Raw genomic sequence first — 20,232 nt, forward strand, 5'->3', positions numbered from 1 at the left:
GCTTACTTTACCTTTTGAGAGGACTGGGGTGGCCCTGGCTCCAGGCGGCCCTCTTCTACCAGCCAGTAAGAAGCCACGCTAAAAAAACAACGACAATCTAATACAACACATACTGATACACGACAGACCACATCCCCAAGGCTTCATCTTTCCTTGAGACCACGCCTGCATCTCGTCTCCCCCTCCCCCCCCCCCTCTCCCCTAATTCTCTCACATCTCCTCGCACCCGCCCTCTTCATCCGTACATGAGCGTCTCACTTGTCCGCCATGGCTGCTGAGAATGAGTCGCCCGCTCGCGAGCCTGCTACTCGCGGCCGCGGCAGGGGCGGGCGTGGCGGTCGCGGCGGACGAGGCAGAGGCGGCGGCCGGCTCGCAGCTTCGGCTGCAGTCGCCGCAGCCAAGTCGGCCGCAGCAAAACCCGGCCGCGGCGGCACGCGCAGAGGCCGCGCAAAGAGCTTTACAGATTCCCGCGTCCAGGCCGCCTATGAGCGCCAGCGCCATCTCAAAGCCGTCTACCAGGCCGTCGCCCATTGCCTCAAGCCCGCCCTCCAGGAGCTTGCCGACCGCTCCATTGACGAGGTCCTGCAAAAGCCGGAGCTCTACAAGGACGTTCCAGAGTACGAGCCCGTCGCTCGTCAGCTCAGGCAAAAGTTTGACGACAGGATAGCCCAGCATGGCCGCCGTCGCGACATTGACCTCAAGCTCGCCAAGGGCACCTACGACGCCGAAGTCTATGTCACCGAGCGCGAATTTCAGGTACGTTTGCATTGTTTGCATTCTCCACGCCCCGTTGCCTCGTTGTTTCATTGTCCCTATATCCAGCCCATGACCCGTGCTCAGCCCTACTCCTTTCTGCTTATACCCGCCCTTGCTAACGCGCATGTCTCACTCAACCTGCAGAATGCTGTCGACGACATGGAAGAGCGATTCTATGAAAGCACGGAAAACAGAGTTCGCATTCTCAAAGCCCTCAGCACAAAGGGCCTTCCCGTCGATGTGAGTATCTGCCTTGGTCTTGGCACGCCGCGCCCTGTCAGCGCTCGCGTGCCCACCGCCAGCTCCATTAACATTTCCACCTGCAGGTCCGCGATGACCAGTACCAGTACAAGACAATCACTGATGCCCATCTCAACAACGAATTTGGCATTTATCAGTGCTTCAAGAATGGCCGCCTGGTCCCCTATCCTTCCCGTGTCAAGGGCACCGAGATGTGGAGACGGGGCCGTGACGCCGACGCCGCTTCAGCCGCCGCCTCTACCAACGCCCCTGCCAAGGGTCGCGGCCGCGGCCGTGGTGCTGGCGCTGCTGGTGCTGGCATTAGCAAGCGCCGTGCTCAAGACCAACCGGATGGTCAGCCCACGCCCAAAAAGTCGACTCGCGGCACGGAAGAGGCTGCACTCCTGGAGCAGGAACGCGTGGGCCCTGCCCCGGCCAAGGGTCTGCTCGCCTCGGCCGCCGAGGCAGAGGCTCATCCCAACGGTGTTGCTGAGGAAGAGTCGATGCCTGCATCACCGGAGCCTGCCAACCTCGCGAATGGTACATCGGCTGCCGCCAAAGACCCAAGCAAGCTGCATGCGCGGGAAAAGAGTCCGCCATTGCCCAAGAACATCGGCGAGCCTGATGAATACGGTATTCGCTTATACACCCAGAGAGGTCCCCGTGAAAAAGCCATGACTAGCCGATTCATGGCTCCTCCTGTATTCACATTCAACGACTGGGAGATTGGCTTCAGAGATACGTCCAACGACTCCTCCAAAGGTCATACCAGAGCCAAGCGTGGCAAGTATCTCGACACGCCCAACAACACAGGCTGGCACTTTGATCATTGGTGCAATGGATATGATTACTCCAGCATGGGCCCTGGTGAACTCGACGAGGAGCTGGTGGAAAGATACGGTCTGCACCCCAAGTATGGCATTTTCCTGCCTACCAGCAAAAGCGACCTGATCGAGAGCGACCCCTATCATATGCCCGGCAAGCCCGTAGTCTTCATTGCTACGCCTTCAGGCCGCGTTTCATATGCATCGCGGTCGCTCATCCCCACCGCTAACCACCGACGCTCGGAAGAGGCACCATTCCGTATGAAGTTTGGTGCCTCGCTGCGTCGCTTCTGCAAAATGGCCGATATCGAGGAGGATGATCTATCCCTCACAGAGTATCTGCCCTCTTTCACAGAGTGGAAGAAAAAGTCGCTTGGCACCGCTGCCAAGGAAATGAAGAAGAGACCAGTCGTGGACATAGGTTCAGACACGGACGAGGAGGTGGAGCCCGAGGAAACCAAGGAGGCTGTCGACACTGGCATCTCAGCCATGTCTGTCTTGACTTATGCCTCTGCCTATGTGGCCGCCCAGGAGACAGTCAAATCTGCACCCCTTCCCCCAAAGCGCTACGATGCCATTCGCGACGTCTTTACCAGCTCCAGCTCACGAGCTCCGGCTGCGCCACCGCAGGACCCCGTGTCTCTTGGCCTCAACACTCTTGCAGAGCTCTGCAATGTTGAATCTCGACTTCCTGGTGGTACTGGCGTTGCCTTTGAGTCCGGCTACAAGAGCCCTGTCAAGAAGGAAGAGGTACCACAGATCAGTACCTTTGGACATCTGCCACCAAGCCAGCGCGTCGAGCACCATCCGCCCTATGGCTACTCTTCTCGGGACCGGGCATACCCCCAGCCACCATCGTCTGGCATGCTGCCCGAGAGCAGCCCGTACCCGCCCCTCGATCGTGGTCTGCCACCGCCTGCACCAATGGACTACGTCAAGTCCCATTACCCTCCTCCGCCAAGCGACCCGCGTGGCTACTACTATCCGCCACCCGATCCTCACGACCAGATGACGCCCAGTCGCCCTGTCGACCACGGCTATGGTCATCGTCGACTCAGCGGCTACGGCGGCGAAGCTCCACCCCCTCCGCAGCCGTACTCACGAGGTCCATACTGGCAACAATCGCCATCTGCGCCGCCTCCCGCCATTCCCCAGCCCACGCACTACGGCGCGCCACCTCCCCCGCCATCCCGCCTGTCTTTTTCGCAGGCCAATGACCCTCTGCCTCCTCTGCGGCCGCCGCGCCGGAACCAATCGTTGCCGGACGACCCCGTCCACGACAACCAGCGATCCATCCACAGCGGCATCTACTATCCGCCTGGTCCATCTCGATCGTACAACCGCAGTGGATTCCCGACAGATCACCTGGCGCCACTGCAGCCGCTGCCAGGTGAGCGCATGCTGCCGAACCCGCAGGCTCAGGCCTTCATGGGATCGCCGCCGCCGGGCTACACTCACCAAATGCTCTCCCCGACATTTGGCAACCCCGGTCTTCCTGGCCCAATGGGACAAAGCCCGCCAGGCACGCCCCAGGGACCACACAGCGGCATCCATCGCCACCGCTCTACGCCTTCTGGCTCGTCCGATGCCGGGTCCAACAAGTACAGGAAGCTGCAGCCTGCTCCCGTGCCCGCCCACCGCAACTGGGCCAACAAGCCGGAGCTCAAGACGATTCCTTATGACCACAAGGAAACGGGTTCGTCGGCCGCCCTGCCCAGCTCGGGTCCCACGCAGATCAGAGGCTGGAACGTGAACCAGCCGCGCAAGCGCAGCAAGGCGGAGAAGCAGGAGCGCGCAGAGGCAAACAATGAGAGGGATGATTCCAGATAGCGTCTGGAATCAGCTTCATCATCCAAGTCTGGCACTGCTGTGGCGACGAGAGCCAAGGGCATGGCCAAAGTCACAGCTGCGACGCCACCGGCTGCTGCGCCGCTCAAGGTGCGCTTCTGCGAGCCCGTGCTGGGTCTGCCGCCGCTGTTTCCACGCGACCAGCAGCAAAACGGGGCTGGGGAGAAGAAGCAGCAGCAGCAGCAGCAGCAGCAGAAGCAGAAGCAAATGGCTCATACGCCATTGCCACCTGTTCCGGAAGCGACCAGTGAAGGGCCCGCAGAGGCTGGTCCAAGCGAGCCGCCGAAAAAGCGTCTGCGGCCTAGGACTAAGATTCAGCGCAAGACGGCCGCTGAATCGGCGGCGGCGGCAGGGGCGGCAGCAACTGCAGGGCACTCGACCGCTCCGGCCAAGAGGAGGCGGAAGCCGCGCGTAAAGCCGAAGCAGGAGACTCCTGTGCCGCTTCCCGTGCCTGGCGGGGTTACCACGGCGAGCTCGTCTGCCGCAGCTGCTGGCAAGCCCGACGAGCAGCAGGGTGCGTCCAAGCCGTGACGCCTTTGAAGGTCTGGCGGAATGCATCTCCTTTTTTGTTGCCTGTTTTTGACATTTGTGTGTTTTTGATATCATTACCCCGATTTCCTGTCCTCCATTTTTCAGCATTCTTTTTTTCAGCATCATCAAACAAACTCGGCGTTTGAAGGGGTTTCTTTACTTTTTCTGGGGGTTTCCCTACCTCTATCACCATGTACTCTAACTTGCGTTTCTTTTTCTACTTTGTCTCTTTTGTTTTTATTTAATTTCTCCTACATGTTTATGAGAAAAACGCTGGTCAGGGGGAAAATGGGGGGGCAGGTTATTAAAAAGCAGGTCAAGAATATTAGACGGCGGGCGGAGGAGGGAGTCTCTTTTTTCTTTGGCCACTGACAGGGAACAGAGGGAAACAATGAAAAGAAAAAAGTACTTGGTTTCCTGGGAGGGGTGGGTTTCTTTACTATATATAATATCTCAAATTCATATATACACCTTCTTACCTGCTTCAAGCAAATCACGCACGATTATGTAGCAAAAGAATCTGACATGTTTCAACTATAAATCAACTGTAGATACAAGTGAATCTCTTTTTTGGACCAAAAGTCGATGTGAATTGCCAACTACAGCAAAAGGAAAGTTGCTTAAATCGAAATACAATCGTCTTTTTTTCCTTTGTCCAATCCCAATCTTCAACATCAAAGTAATCTGCTCATGTGAGGTAGATATCTAGTCAATTTTACAAAACACCAAAGAGCAAAGGAGAGTCATTCTCTTCTTCTCGTTCTTCTTCATGCCGCGTCACACACCATCGTTCAAGGCAGAGCTCAGCTGGTCTGCGCAGGCTCGCCAGAGACGGCCGCCGCAGGGTCCTGCGGCGACTGCTCCGGTGCGGACACGGGCTGCTGCGCGGGCGGTTGCTGCACCGGAACAGCAGGCTGCACGCCCTCTTGCGACGGCTGCGGCTGCGGCTGCGGCGGCTGCTGCTGCTGCTGCTGCTGCAAGTCTGGCATGGCCATGGCATTCTGCGCAAGCCCGGCGCTGCCATCCAAGGCAAAGCTAGCATGTGTAGGCATCATGCCAAAGCCATTCATGTCCATTGGCATACCGCCGCCCAGCGCCGCCGCGCCACCATTCATATCCCCACCACCGCCTGACAGTAAATTGGCACCCAGATTACCCTCCGGGTGCAGGGCGTAGACGAGTGCCTCCATGGTGTTGCCGTCAAAGATGACGGTGTTCTGAATTGGCTGCTGCTTCTGCCCGAGGACGTTGATGACGTCCTGCGCGAGCTGGCCGCCGAGGATGGCGGCGACGGGGGCAACCTCGGCACCGAGATTCTGCAGGAAGGCGCGCAGAAACTCGGGCCGTAGCGTCTCGCTCGGCAGGCGCAGCGCCTTGTGCTTTTGCGTTGCCAGCTGTGTGAAGAGCTTGAGGTCGTCGCGCGTCGCCGGTAGACCGCTGCCGTTGGACACCTGCAGAAACTCCCAGAGAGCGCGCAGGCACGACAGCGCGGGCGTGACGCTGCGCAGGCGCCGCTTGGACGACGTGTACTCGTCGGGCAGCGTGGCGAGGTCGCTGGCGAGGAACCAGGTAGAATACAGCTCACGTTTTGTGACGGACTCGACCGTCTTGCCACCTTCACTCTTTGTCGTGACATTGATGATGGACCGTGTGCGGGTTTCCTGGCGCGGCTGGGTCGCGACGTTGCCGGCGTCGCGCTCAATCACGTAGTCGTGCTCGATGAGGTCGCTAAAGATGAAGCCGTAGAGACCGTGGGTGCCCGCCGCGTAAAACGCCTTGCCGTTGATGCGCGTCGCCGTGTTGATGAGGTTGAACGAGTCCGGGTCCAGGTCCGTGGCGATGACAATGTCAAAGCCCGCAAAGTAGCTAGGCCCCTTGGTCTTGACGCCCTCGGCGTCGACATGCACTTGCACGCGAGGATTGAGTCTGCGTAGGGCGGGCGCGGCGGCCTCTGCGCGGTTCTGGCCCACGTGGCTGCTGCCGTCGTTTTGGAAGAACTGCGCTCCGAGGTCAGCTTCCGTGACGGGTGCGCTATCCAGGATGGTGAGGGAGCCGACGCCCGCGAGGACAAGGTTCTTGGCGACCTCGTTGGCGAGCGCGCGCATGGTGATGAGCAGGATGTTCGCGTTTTGAATCTTGGCCTGGGCGGCCATACCCCATAAGCGGATCTGGCGATCATACAGCGCGATTTCATCTAGTCGACATATGTTAGTTCTGGGGCCAAGAAAGGTGGGCGATGCAAAGGAGGGAACTTTACCGGCAGATATGGGCTTTGTTGCTTGCATCGGTGGGGGCACCTGGCCGTTGGCAAACATCATGGGTAGCATCATGGAGGGGTCGCCCATGGATAGACTAGCGATGTTTGGGTCTGGGACGAAGCCCTGGCCTGGAAGGATGCCGGTCATGGCGTCTGGATTCGACATTTGGGCCGCCAAGTTGGGATCGAACTGAGAGGCGCCGTTGGTGTCTTGTGCCTGAGGTTGGGCTTCGGTGCTCGTTTGCTGCTGCTGCGGATCCATTGCGGATGAATTGACAGGGAGAACAAAGTATATGCGATAGCTTGCGCTAAATAGAGATGGCGGATGGTATGTTCCCTGATGTCATTGATGGATAGATGGCTGAAATGGCAGAGCAGGTGAATGTGTGCGGCAAACAGCCGCCGTGAGTGTCGTCCACGGGCAAAGAAGCGTGTAGTTAATCGAAGTAGCGGGATGAGATGGCGGCGATAAAATATTCACAAGCTACGCGAGCGTTCACGCGAGGGCAGCGTGCGCGGCGAACTTGGATAGATGGTATTCAGGTGAGGTGTGGTTGTTGGTGGCCAGTCGCACGAGCTCTGTTGAGTGAAATTGTTAGCACATGACCAGCGCTGGCCTCCACAGCACTACAGTGCTACAGGTACCGCAGCATCAAGGCGTGGAAACCACCTCAGTTGGTCGAATGAAGGTTCAATGTTTGAGGCGATGCGCTGAATATGAAGAGAAATTATTTTTCTTGTTTTTTTTTTAATGATTCAGTGAAGACCTAGGCGTTGTAAAGCTGCATGCTACTGCCCGTAAGGGTGCCATTGTTGGATGTGCGGCAGTAGGCTGTAAACATATCACCAGGCAGCTGAAAAGAAAGTTGGGGTCAAAGTTGATTAATTGTAGCCGGATAGTGGAAAGTAATAAAATCATGTCCCCCCAAGCAATGACGTCGATGATTCACGGAGAAGGGCATAGCGAGCCGCAGCGTTCAGCACTGCTTGCACAGGCTCGGCGGCTCTAGAGATGGTACGAAAGACAGAGATACAGCAAGCAAAGAGACTTGTATTCTGCACAAATCATGCGCAATGTAACTATGTTCACCATCGGTTACGGTGCTGCAGCCTCGCATTTTGGCGCGGTATAAAGACACATCTCGGAAACGCTTGGACAGCCCAGGGAAACCTTTTGACCACAACAGGCTCGGACAGACATTGGCAGCATCCAAGGTTACTCCAAGTATGTCAACGGAAGCTTGGCACCTTAGAAGTTAAGCACCGATGCAGGATCAAACAATCACGAAAGTACAAGCATGTGATGTGCCACGACAGACATGATAAAAGGTAGTCAGGTATGAACCCGAGGACGTTCATCGCCGAGGCGCACTGTAGCGGACGCACTGTATAGCAGTCAGACCCCATAAAGCCAGCCAATGGCCGCGGGACAGCGCGCCTGTTTGCCCCTCAGCGGCCCTGGCAGAGGGCTCCGGGCTAGTGCACAGCACCAACAGCGCTGCAGCAGCGCCCAGCTAAGTGCCTGTGGCTGCCTGTGGCTGCCTGTAAACGAGCTCTCCACCTGCGCCGGTGCCAGTTGGTGAGCGAGACTTTCGGTGCGGCCGTCCGCTTGCTCTTCGCTGCCGTTTGCCCACATGATGTGATTCAAACCGTCATCCATCCACGCCATTACTCCCTAGTGGCTGATACATGGAAAATAGTCATCGTCGTGCTTGCCTTTTCTCTTTTCTTTTTTCTTTTTATCCCTTCCCCCCTCTAACAGCCCAGAGCGGACTCGGCCACCTCTCACTACCGCCTTGCCTTGGCTAGTCGTCACACCGTTGCCGCCATCACCAGCAGCCAACCAGCACGCCAATCCAAACGGCACGCAAGCTCGCCCGCTGCATGGTCGCCCAATCAAGCCAGCACAACCACACCGTGCCATCACAGGATTGTCAGTACTCTTGCCGTCTGCTGAATCCTGGCTGCCTGTCTGCCTCCGAAACATCCTGCAGCGCCGTCGGTCAGCTTTGCCCGCATTCTGGCCTAACTCGGTCTCCGCCGTAGTGACTTGCCGCCAACCGTCGCCGAGCAGGCCCTCCTCTCGCTCGCCTATCCGGCGCTCAAGCTGCCCTGGCCTGCCACCACTCATCCCGTCACTCGAATTAAGCTCATCAAACCCGCCGAAAACCCTCCGGTGGACTGTTGCAGCTCGACGACCTGCGTCTCGCATCATCGTCAGCGGTTTTGTGTCACCCAGGACACCTGCCACGCAGCACCTGCACCCCGTCTCTCTCTACCTCTACCTGGTGCTGCACGACGCACATGTCGCCGCAGCTTAAACCACGCTCACGTTTCGTCATATAGCTGCCATATCAGCCAGCTATCCGCACCCACCTGAAGCACCACCTTGTTTTCGCCCTCGGCAGATAAACACCCGACCATCCCAGGCTCGCTTGTCAAAGCTTCGCCGTACGTCTGTCGCACTAGGCTTGCTCACTCATCGCCTAACTGCTGAAACTCTGGTGGCAAGGCGCCACCAACCTGGGCGGTGACCCTACACATACTTTTTTACGTCGACTTTGTCGCCGAACCTTGGCTTGCCACATCACAATACCTAAATAATGTCATGGCATAATTCCAACAATCCTTCGCGGCGACCGCCACCAGATGGGCGCCGCCCAGCTTCACAGCCCGACGACTCCGCCGAGTACTCCCCGTTCGGCCAAACCTTCTCCAGCAGGGAGTCCAGCGCGGCGCCACTGCCCGCGGCGCCCCTGCCCAGGATGATCGCAGCGGCCCGAGAGCGGCTGGCCAGCTCCAACCGCGAGAGAATCAACTCGATTCTCGGCGACAGCCCGTATACCACACGCCGCTGGACACCGGCACCCGGTGAAAGCGCCCCGTCCCGCCCGCGGGTACCTCACCAAACCGTGCTGCCCTCGCGATATGACATGCCAACGCTGCCCTCGCGATATGACGTGCGACTGCCCTCGCGATTTGACATGCCGCCTGGTGAGAGCGCACCTCCGCGCCCGCGGGTGCTTCGTCCAGGAGAGCTGCCCTCGCGATATGAAATGCCACCTCCCATCATCGCTTCGCCTCTCTCCATGTCACCCCTCAGTGGCGACTTCGTCTCGCAGACGCAGTCGCCACATCCGAATCGTATGACCAGTCTGGAGCAGCTGGACCGCACATTGGACGAGGCCAACGCTCATCTGCGTGCGCTGCTGGACATGACTTCTGCCAACAGCGTCTCGCGTCAGCTCATCCCGATGGATATATCCAACTTCACACAACCTACCCGCACCCATGATTTTACATATGATAATCAGCGCAGCAAGCGTAGAAAAGTGGATGGTGAGAGATATACTCACGACGCACAGACTTTCCGCTACGGCTACTATGGCCAAGTCGAAGCGGGTGATCTGGAGATGGAAATGGTCAGCTGCGATGGTGGCATGTTTTCCAATGAGCTATCCTATGCGGCCGAGAACATTCTCAAGAATGACAATTCCGTCTACTGCACCAAAGGAAATCGGTGCAACATTGTCTTGCGCCATCGAGGTTCTACGGCATTCACACTGTCCGAACTCGTCATCAAAGCCCCCAAATCCATGAACTACTCTCACCCGTACGTACACCATAACCTACCCCTGCTCCCGTGTCCCGCATCCCACTGACTCCGTCGTTCCACACCAGTGTTCGCGAAGGCATGGTCTTCATCACCATGGACCAGGACGAAGTGCTGCACCGCACTGCGCAATACCAGATCCAGTACGCGCCGAACACCGGTACCGGCTCGCGCGACCACGTCACATTCACCAACACTGACCCGCGCACCCGCTTCAACCGTGAGCCGCAGCATACCATTTCCATCTCACACAATCGCGACGGCACGTCAACCACGCGCAGGGACCGATCCTACATTTACGGCCCCGGAAGCAACGACACGCGCACGCCGCATATGCCGAGGGAGTTTACCGCCAGCCAACCTGACTTTCGCATCAGCACCGAGTTTAGCGACGACGACGACGACGACGCTGCCACAGCTGGCAACGCTGCTCCCGTGTCCATTCTCCGCCGTCCTCCGCCCAACCGCATCGGCAGCCTTCCCTTTGAGAGTGACGACGTCGAGTCCGACTCGGATCTCGAGCCGGGCCACATCACCAACGCCTTTCTCACCGAAAACACCATTCGACGTCTCCGTCGCGGCGACTCCTCCGCCGCCGCCGCGGCACGGTACAACCCCAACACCGCCACCACTACCAACATTTTTGGCCACGACTTTGAAAACTATTCCGCAACTGCCAATCCCAATCCTAGCAGCCCGCAGCAGCAGCGGCAGCACAGCTCCAGCCTCGCCCAAGCCTGGGACGCGCACGCCAACGCCACGCAGGAAGCCATACGCGCCGTCGGCGGCGACGCCCTGCTCGCGCCGCACGCTCGCTTCCACATTGAGAAGAAGAAGAGCAAGTGCACCATCCGCTTCGACCCGCCCGTGTCTGGCCGCTTCATCCTGCTCAAGATGTGGAGCTCCCACCACGACCCGGGCAGCAACATTGACATTCAGACGGTCATGGCGAGGGGCTTTGCGGGGCCGCGCTACTTTCCGGCCGTGGAGATGCGTTGATACGTGATCGCGTGAGATGTTTGCCGTTGGGCACCATTTCGTTGACGAGAGGGAGGGGGTGGTGGCGAATGACTCGTCACCGCGCATGCAGTGCTTTGTTCCAACGATTGATGCATTGCTGCACCGAGTACTTGCATCCCTAAATTATTCTTCTGGCATCATGTTTACGGAGTTGGGCTCACAATCTTTAGTTTGGACACACATTGGATGCATTTTCAGTGTAAGTAGATTCTTTCCAGGCAATGTATATATATACAGTATATTTATTTCACTTAATTTTATAACTCTTTAACTCGCGCAATTTGGACAATGTCATCAGTCGTCAATCGTTAATGAATATTCAGTAAAACTATTGCGGAATTTACAGGTTGCTCGTAACGTAACCACCCAAGCGCCATGATCCCCGGCACAATGCCCGGCTCAAACTCCAGCTTCTCCGCAATCAAACCACCGCAATAGTCTTGCAACCCATCCATGGTGCAAGAGCAGATGCAATGCCGGCGAAAAGGGTGCCCATGATACTAGTCACGTTGGTATTGGCATGGCACCCAGACAAGATATTGTACGTACAGGTTGACATGGAACATGACTATGGCCATCTTGACACTCGTGCGGCTTCGAACGGCAGCCTCAATGACAAAGGCTCCAGCTATGCTGCCAACAAACTGTAGATCTTCAGCCGGTTCAGACACCTGTGGGCCATTATCAACAGACCAAGTAGGAATGGTCTGGGCAACGGCGGGCGAGGACCACCCAATGATGAGCAGCGGAAAGAAAAGGAGAAGCGTGAAGCAGAAGCCTCGAAATACCCAGCTGGACTCTGCTGGGCTTGACTTTCGTCGTATAATCAGACGTGTTGCCATCAAACTGGATGTCAGCGAGGCGACGATGGCGGCTACCAGGATGAACACATGCAGGGGACCGCGGCTGGGATGGCAAGCGGCCGAATCTTTACACCGATACTATGCTAGTGAAGCGACTTTCTTCGTGGCTCGCACGGCATTAATGGCCATATGGGCGAGCAGGCCGTTGGAGACGCTGTAGAGAATGAGGCACGCAGCGGCGACGAATCTGCTCACTCGGCCGGAGGAAGGCGTCGCGGCGGGAGGAGCGGGTTTGGAGGGCTCAGTCGTGGGAATGGCAAACATGTTGATGGGTAGGGCAGGGTAACATGAACGAGTGTAGAATATGTTGAATTGAGATGAGTGCGGTAGAACAAGTGTAAAGAGCGTGGTAAAATCTGGACAAACTTTGATGCAGAAGAAAAAATGCGGAGAGGAAGGCAAAGCGGCGAGCAAGAAAAGTATCGCCGAATGGGACCTTCTCGTTTGCCTTCGGCGTAGAATCTGAGCAGTTGGCTCCTGCCTAGCCGTTGCAAAACTGAAGTCGGAGATGGAGCTCCGGTGCCGTGTGGTACATGCGATGCCATGTAAAGCTAGGTACAGATAACTCCCAGCAGACGCAGCGATGGAGTCGGCAAGATGCAAAGGTTTGGTCCTGGCCTTCACTGATCAAGTTTGCGATTGAATCCCGGTCAAGTACCAAGATTTTTACTGTTTTGCCGTGCCGTTTCTACTTTCAAGTTATTACGCCGCGGTTGAGGCATGCTCAGGCAGCTGGTGTATCACAACTTTGGTACTTTGACCCAACTCTACGAATAGGAAAGGTATAATCAAATTAGAATAGATAGAAATTAGGAATTCATGAATTCTTGTAAATGCCTTGCTTTCCTTTCGACTTTTCTTATTCTTTCATCTAAACGGCCGAAAGTACTGCCAGTCAGGGATTCGCCATTATTCTGCTACAGTCTTCAAGCTGATGGAAGAGGGGAAACAGTGGCACTGTAGAGTCTCTCCGGTGCCACTCCTTGATTCTTTTATCCTTCAACAGAACTAAACAGCAGAAGAATATGCCATGGAACTGCTGATTATGCACAGCCATGGCGGGATTGACCAAAAACTCTCTGCGCCACTGCAATGCCCAACGCCGCACAGTATCTACACAACTTATAGCTTCGAGCCAAACCCGTATGTTCGGTTTATTATTATACCGTGCGGATCGGCTTATACCCTGCGGATCGGCCTGTCATTGCGCATATGTATGAAATATTCGTCTCCTTCCTGGCGAAGCATAAAACTCGGGCTAATCGACACAGGCTGATTACCAGATCAACGGGCGCGGAATTGAGCATCAAGGCGCGATACACTATCGTCGGCGGGGCCTTGTCACAGCTAGCAAAACTGGAGGATAGAGAGTGCATCCATGGTGACTCGTTTCGATGTCTCAGCTTGTTGATCGATGGCAAACTAGCCAACTTTGGAGATGGTTTCGGAGCACTGCGACAGGCTAGCGCAGCGCAAAGAATGTGGTGGCAGAATGGCTCCCGTGACACCTACCACTGGCTTTAAGGGCTTTTCTGGCGAGCGAATCAAGGGCACAGATGCTGCCATTCAACAGCTTAGCCGTCTTTAGTATGAGCAGGGAGCGCTGTGCCGTATTCACGACTGTCTTGGGTCGATGCAACGGGGGACAGCGACGAGGATTGTGGGTGACCAGTGAGAGGGCACCGTTGGGCGGCGGTTTAGTATGGCGTACACGTCCTGGATGCATGCACTATAACAGCGCAGCAGCTATAATATATGCGCATGATTGGAAATAGCTGCGACGAATCGCGCATGAAATGAGCAGATATTGAAAGGGCAGAGAGACATTGCGCAGGGTCGTAAGTTGTCTGCTGTAAGAATGGCTGCCGGCTGGCAGAATCGGCCACTGTAAATGCCAGACGACCTACAAACAACAAACGCAGTATCACCGTCACCATGCACAACCAACCATATCACTGAACTCAAGAAAAGGAACCAGATATCCCGAAAACACTTTGCGTCACAGCAGATCCGATAGCCGGGGAAAATTTCTACATACCTCCCAAGAGGGGTCGATGCAGACGGACGTTGCGCACTGCAGGGTCAAACATCGCGCAGGGTCGTTGAGCCCGAAATCGTCATGAATGAGAGACATTGTCCTCCGAGGCCTCCCTTTGTTCCAAGGGACCCAATCACATCCGCCAGTAGCCTAAAAACAGCCTGCACCGAGACATTGTTAGCCAGTGCAGCCTCTCGCCTAGAGGGGCCGTTCTGATCGCGTCGAGGCTAGCAGGCAAAAGCTGGCGGTGCTTGCATTCCAGCGCCGCCCTCCCGCCTGGAGCTGGAATTCGAGGCGCCTCTTCGCCGGCTTCGACTGAGACCCCACGCGCATGAAGGCTGGGCTGTTGAAGATGTCTACCTGAGCGGTCGTCTTGTTGGAATTTCTTCTTCCTTCTTATTCTTCTCCTTCTTCACGATACAAGCGACCACTGAGACCTCGTGACGCCTCTATTACGTGGCTTCTTCTCCATCTACACTTCCGTTGTGCACAGCTTTGTTGCGTCACTGACAGCTTCGCCTGAGCTTGATCAGCCGTTGGCCTAGTGATACCCAGCCATCGACACAGCCATCACTCGATACTCGTCGTAGTGCAGCAACGCCGCGCCAGACGACGCCACCGAAAGCTCTAGCGACCGCACAAGAACAATTCAAGCGACCAAGAAAAACATCACGATTCTACAGAAAACCAAAGCCGACAGGATCCAGCCAGAGCAATCTGGGCTAACACGGCTGCCTGCGCCTGGAGAGACCCTCGACATTGATCTCCACACACCCCTTCACCTTAATTAATATCGGCCCACTTGGAACATATTAATACAGGGCGCCGACGCCTCGGTCGAATAATGGCAGGCGTCTGTATTCCTGCTCTCGCAAATGGCGATGCCCCAGTAATAAAGGGGCATGAACAACCACGAAACGGGTGCATGACGGACCTGCAGCACGCCACAGACACCTCCGGCCTCGCTATTTCCTTCCCTTCGCAGTCACGCAGCACCGCCAAGCTGCAAAGGAGCGGAACTGCCTCTGTCAGCGAAAAGCGGCCACAACGCCAAACTTCTGCACGGCCGACCAATCTCACCGACTCGTCCGAACCCAACTCGCTGGTGGACACCCCGAGAGCGCCGCGAGCTAGACAAGGGTCGCGCGACACTCCAGAGTCCACTCCTAATTACAACACTTCTTCGACCGCTCTTCACACTCCTGAACTTCCTTCACCTTGCCAGGAATCAACTTGGTCACACTACGCTGGTCGTCTTCGCAATATCAGTCAGGTTCACTCGCCGACCGTCTACACGACGCCCACAAGAGCCCGCGCCACACGAGAGTCGTCACCAGCCAACTCTTTGAGAACGGGAACACCGACGACACCGAGTTCCTCGACCTTTACCTTTATCGCTTCAAAGATGGCTGCTCTCAAGGCCATGGCATCGCCTTCCATCCCCGGAGCCGGCTGCGGGAACGAACTGATTGACTTGGATATCGAAGCTGCCCTCTTCCCAAATGGCGGGCCGCAAGAAGGCGAGGCTTTCTCACCAGCGGCGTACAAGAACCTGCAAATGAACGCCATCGGACTCCTCCATCGTTTTCAGACCACGTATCAGAGCCAGACGATTGAGTTTCGCACACTCAAGGCCGAAAAGGAAGCCCTCGACGACGAGAAGAGCGAGGTAGAGACCCGCGTGCGCCACGCCAAACTACAACTAGAAGAGGTCGCCCGCAAGGCAGCCGAGAAAGAGGCTGCCATGCAGGCTTACATCGAAGAGCTGCAGCGCGAAAACAGATCACTAGCACAAGACAGACAATCACATATTAGCCGTCCAGCGCCCTCGGTGGTATCCACAATGTCTGAGGACCTTGGCGCAGAAGACGACCAGTCCAAGAAGATGTGGCGCCGCAGTGGCGATACGTTCAAGACCGAGGCTGGCTCCGACACAGACGAAGAAAGTGTCGCCGAGGCCAGCATCTTCTCCCGTTCGAGAAGTCCAACTATCGCCACCACCATCTATGAAGTGGGCCCGATGGAGTCGATGCCTCGCGGCCGGGCCTCCATCTCTGGAGCATCCATTCACAGCGTGTCCTCGCAGAGGCCACAACAGATGACTGCCTTCCGCAAGCTGATGAAGGGCATCTCTGGCGAGGCTGACATTCGTACCGTCACCGAGTGCAGCAACTGCCAGGGACAAGATGCCAGCATGGCCTGGGACACGGCAAGCCTCATGCGGGACGAAAACCGTGGTCTCAAGGACCGAGTCACCGAGCTGGAATCGGCACTCGAAGGCGCGCTGGATGTAGTAAATGGACTAGGTCTATGAATTTGAGCTGGCGGCTCTTGGTTACTACAATGATGTTATATATGTGGCGTTACAAGGAGATTGGGTTACCTATTGTTTATTTAGATGGGGTTAGAACAACTTGGCCTGCGGTAATGAACACGCACGCCTATTACATTGCCCAAATAGAGTATACTCTACAATATATTTCATATCTCGAACTCAACTGGTACTTGGACGTGAAAATCTCGCGACATTTGCTTCATCGTGTGCAGCCCTTCCGTAGAGTAACGCCAGATAGTCCGTCTCTGACATTGTCATGGTCGTGTAACACTTTGTGCTACCAATCGACTTTATCATGGTCACATTTCCAGAAAAAGAATAGAACACGTCGATACCCAGGCGCGCATGTTACGTTCACAACATTGTATCCGACTTTGCGTATTGATGATAATACTTTATTCCCCAGGAACCGTAGTTTACATGGGCATATACGCATAACAAATGAAAACGACGATATATGATGTTTACTCCCCCAGCGCGAGATGCTCGCTCTCCAAGAGCCCAGCTAGATCTACCCGTAGAAGATCTCTGACAGCGTGTTTTCTTCCTCAACGGCCCCGAGGTACTCGCTCCTCGGCCAACTTTTGTACATTCCCAATGCAGGATCGCTCAGCATCTTCCCGAACCGCCCGCAGTATATCCCCCATACCTGTGAGTCTTCCGTCTAGTGGTGAGTCTCCTCCTCGCCGTGGTGGTGCTTGTCTTGCATGAAAAAGTGCTCATATGTGCAGTAGCCGGCAAATAGGACCGTCGCCGTGCCGAGGCCAGGGAGGGTGCCGCGGTAGCGGTTCCAGCGGGTGAAGTGGCCCTGAAATCTCCAAGCATCACTGTCCGCCCAAGGTGTTAGCAGTCCATTGGCCACCGGGGGGTGGTTCATCGGGTGTCGACGTACGCTCTCTCCCAAGGGTCGTAGCGGGCCTTGCCGGCGGCCTCCTTGAAGGCACGCATGCTGAAGCCCGTAATGTTGGCCTTGCCGCCCTGGGCTGCCCTCAGTACTCTGTGCCATCATGAATTGTTAGCCTTGGGGTCGATCTTGTCGGTCGGCGGAATCGGTGTGGAGCCTCGGGAATATAGCGGCTGCCGTCGCAGAGGCGCCAATTGCATGTGCAGTGGTCGTAGTCGTACCTTGTGGGAAGCATTGTGAAGAATTGAGAAACTGGATGTCGAATTACAGACGCAAAGTGGCTGCCAGAGGAGACATGCAAAGGTAAGCTGGTTGTTTGTCGCGCGATTGGAGCGGATGAATGCCGGAACAATGTTATTCCAGCTATGTGCCGGTGGTCTTGCTAGGGATGGCTTTTTGCGGCGGGCTGGGGCTGCACCAACGCACGGGCCCGCCTCCGATCTTGTGCCTTTGCTGGCACCTCGAGAGGTCCCTCTGTTGGCAACATCACACATTGTTTATCCGTCAAACTTTACGCCAAGCAATTATTCTTCACCCGCACAGTAGAAGCTCGCCATTGCCACTCTGTTCCCTGACCAGCAACACACGCCAATACTTGTGTTGTCGCGCTTACGATTCCTCGAGCCCATCGACCCAGCACGCTTTCCGACTCAGCTTGCGCATGCTCACGACGCAATATTTGTAGGACAGCATATCTTAGTCCGGAAACAACTACGCGCACTCTCGATCGTGCTGCGCAATCCAACGGCCGACACGTTTTGGACGGAGGATAGCTCGCAGACACCATCACGCACCAATAAGCTTGCGTTGTCCACACGACCCGATGCACCCTTACCAGGGCCCGTCTCAACCTCGTCCCTCCACTTCCACCGATCCTCGTTCCTAGAACCCGCCCCATCCTCCAGGAACCGTCTCGTCAGGAGTATCGCGATCTCTGCAGGTAGCAAGCGGTGCCATACACTACCAGCAGACCAACGAGAACCAGCACAGACCACCTGGCCTTTCATACTATACTACGGGGCCTGAACAAACTTGGCAGCTGCAGTACCCAAATTTATCACATTACAGTACGACAAACCCGCTCCAAGTGCTGCAACAGACACTTTCTGTGCCTAGCCAATCTACACCTATCCGTCAGCCTCAAAACGAAGCGGCAATGCCTCCGCAAGTTCGGGGGTTTGCTGCCGGCCCTGGAGTCGGCGCGCCGTTTCACCAACCGAGATTCCCGTCGCATGGCCAACCACAAGGCGGGCCGATGGCTGGCAATCAATACCTGAATGCAAACGGCCAGATGAATCCCTTTGGGGGAGCAAATGGCAACTTTAACATGCCCGGCCTCAACGGCGCTGGAGGCTTTGGCGACTCCAGTTTTGGCGGCCAGGCCTCCAGAATGGGATTTACACACGGCCCGGCCGGCCTTCAACCACCCCAGCACACCGGGCAGCTACATCACAATGTCCTGATGGATCACCCGACGATGAGACCTCAACAGAACAGAGGGCGTATACGAGAGGTGTGGAAGCATAATTTACATGAAGAGATGGCGGTCTTGCGAGACCTTGTGGACAAATATCCTTATATTGCTATGGTGAGTATCGCTACTCTGTTGCCAGCAGAGTGTGTTTGTTGATGAATCTAGGATACCGAATTCCCGGGCGTTGTATCGAGACCAATGGGGGGGTTCCGTGGTAAGAGCGACTACCACTACCAATGTCTCCGCACCAACGTGGATATGCTCAAGGTTATCCAAATCGGCCTGACATTATTCAACGAAGAGGGCGAGACACCACCCGCCCGACCAGGGCCAGAACTCGGTCTCGGCCCGGCCGCGCAAAGAAGCGCGAACCAGGGTCCCTTTCCCTATGCCTGGCAGTTCAACTTCAAGTTCTCCCTCAAGGAGGATATGTATAACGAAAAGTCAATTGAGTCTCTCCAGCAGGCTGGCATCGACTTTAACGCAATGGAGCGTGACGGAATCGACCCTCACGAGTTTGCTGCGTTGCTGATCCCGTCCGGCCTGGTCTGCTTCGAGGACGTCAAGTGGATATCCTTCCACGGCGGATACGATTTTGGCTACCTGACCAAGCTGCTGATCTGCACGCCGCTGCCCAATGACGAGCACGACTTTGACCACAAGATGAAGCTGTACTTTCCTTCGACGTACGACGTCAAGCACCTGATGAAATACGCCATCCGCCTGCACAACACGGGGATACTGTCCCCAGTCGATCCTGGTAGCGCCGAGATTCTGCAAAAGTTTGAGCACAAGTCGGGCCTGGAGAACATCGCGGAGACTCTCAAGATCAAGCGCATCGGCACCGCGCACCAGGCCGGCTCCGACTCGCTGCTGACGGGCAAGGTCTTCTTCCAGATGCGCGACCGCATCTTCAACGGCGAAATTCCCGGCGAGCACGTCGGCAAAGTTTGGGGTCTGGGCATTCCGGACGGCATGATGATCGCGCCCTTGATGAACCGCGGCGTCGGCGGTGGTGACGACGGGGGCCACAACGGCACCCCGCGCACGCCCAACACGCACACGGCCCAGCTGGCGACGTCCGGCACACCCCTCAGCAACCAAGGTCCCGGCGGCACCAACGGTGCCGGTGGCCACATGGGTCCCATGACACCAGGCGGCGGTGGTGGCATTTTTGGGAGCTTTGCGTTTGCGGGCGCCGGCAGATAGAACAGCTACCACGACTAGGCGTAGTTTCTTTGAAGCGAAGCAGCGTCGGAGAAGAACACGGGGCGCACCGCACTAACGGCAAAGATTTTGTCATGGAGGCTGCAGCTTTTGGATTGGTTTTGGTTTCGTTTTGGAAGACGACGGCTTTTCTCTCACCGTCGTTTTTTATCTTGTTTTAGTACCCATGCATGCATAATAAGAGAAGGAAGAGTGTATGATGAGAACGTGTTCGCTTCCAAGATTCGTTTGCATGTCATTTTTACAAAATGATCCAAGGAAGGAGGGGTTGGGGGGGGATAAACGGATTCTTTGGTGTTTTG

General features: G+C 56.2%; 8 protein-coding genes across 8 annotated transcripts; 5 read left to right on the top strand and 3 right to left on the bottom strand.

Moving 5' to 3' along the window:
- Positions 1–267: 267 nt before the first annotated feature.
- Positions 268–3,650, top strand: LMH87_009685 (uncharacterized protein; the record flags this gene model as incomplete). The annotated part of the gene is made up of 3 exons (XM_056196725.1): positions 268–756; positions 901–996; positions 1,083–3,650. 3 exons carry the CDS (start codon positions 268–270, stop codon positions 3,648–3,650), a joined length of 3,153 nt encoding a protein of 1,050 aa, XP_056053843.1.
- Positions 3,651–3,710: 60 nt separating this feature from the next.
- Positions 3,711–4,199, top strand: LMH87_009686 (uncharacterized protein; the record flags this gene model as incomplete). The annotated part of the gene is made up of 1 exon (XM_056196726.1): positions 3,711–4,199. The coding sequence occupies one exon, from the start codon at positions 3,711–3,713 to the stop codon at positions 4,197–4,199; it is 489 nt and encodes a 162-aa protein (XP_056053844.1).
- Positions 4,200–5,002: 803 nt separating this feature from the next.
- On the bottom strand, positions 5,003–6,718 carry LMH87_009687 (uncharacterized protein; the record flags this gene model as incomplete). Its single annotated transcript, XM_056196727.1, has 2 exons — positions 5,003–6,393; positions 6,457–6,718. 2 exons carry the CDS (start codon positions 6,716–6,718, stop codon positions 5,003–5,005), a joined length of 1,653 nt encoding a protein of 550 aa, XP_056053845.1.
- A 2,341-nt stretch (positions 6,719–9,059) lies between these two features.
- On the top strand, positions 9,060–11,068 carry LMH87_009688 (uncharacterized protein; the record flags this gene model as incomplete). Its single annotated transcript, XM_056196728.1, has 2 exons — positions 9,060–10,069; positions 10,138–11,068. 2 exons carry the CDS (start codon positions 9,060–9,062, stop codon positions 11,066–11,068), a joined length of 1,941 nt encoding a protein of 646 aa, XP_056053846.1.
- A 442-nt stretch (positions 11,069–11,510) lies between these two features.
- Positions 11,511–11,931, bottom strand: LMH87_009689 (uncharacterized protein; the record flags this gene model as incomplete). Its single annotated transcript, XM_056196729.1, has 2 exons — positions 11,511–11,589; positions 11,639–11,931. The coding sequence occupies 2 exons, from the start codon at positions 11,929–11,931 to the stop codon at positions 11,511–11,513; spliced, it is 372 nt and encodes a 123-aa protein (XP_056053847.1).
- A 2,984-nt stretch (positions 11,932–14,915) lies between these two features.
- Positions 14,916–16,304, top strand: LMH87_009690 (uncharacterized protein; the record flags this gene model as incomplete). The annotated part of the gene is made up of 1 exon (XM_056196730.1): positions 14,916–16,304. The coding sequence occupies one exon, from the start codon at positions 14,916–14,918 to the stop codon at positions 16,302–16,304; it is 1,389 nt and encodes a 462-aa protein (XP_056053848.1).
- Positions 16,305–16,989: 685 nt separating this feature from the next.
- On the bottom strand, positions 16,990–17,464 carry LMH87_009691 (uncharacterized protein; the record flags this gene model as incomplete). Its single annotated transcript, XM_056196731.1, has 3 exons — positions 16,990–17,152; positions 17,218–17,322; positions 17,451–17,464. 3 exons carry the CDS (start codon positions 17,462–17,464, stop codon positions 16,990–16,992), a joined length of 282 nt encoding a protein of 93 aa, XP_056053849.1.
- A 921-nt stretch (positions 17,465–18,385) lies between these two features.
- Positions 18,386–19,912, top strand: LMH87_009692 (uncharacterized protein; the record flags this gene model as incomplete). Its single annotated transcript, XM_056196732.1, has 2 exons — positions 18,386–18,817; positions 18,869–19,912. 2 exons carry the CDS (start codon positions 18,386–18,388, stop codon positions 19,910–19,912), a joined length of 1,476 nt encoding a protein of 491 aa, XP_056053850.1.
- Positions 19,913–20,232: the final 320 nt, after the last annotated feature.

This window comes from Akanthomyces muscarius, chromosome 5 (genome assembly GCF_028009165.1).
Source record: "Akanthomyces muscarius strain Ve6 chromosome 5, whole genome shotgun sequence".
In the NCBI taxonomy this organism is placed as follows: Eukaryota; Fungi; Ascomycota; class Sordariomycetes; order Hypocreales; family Cordycipitaceae; genus Akanthomyces; species Akanthomyces muscarius.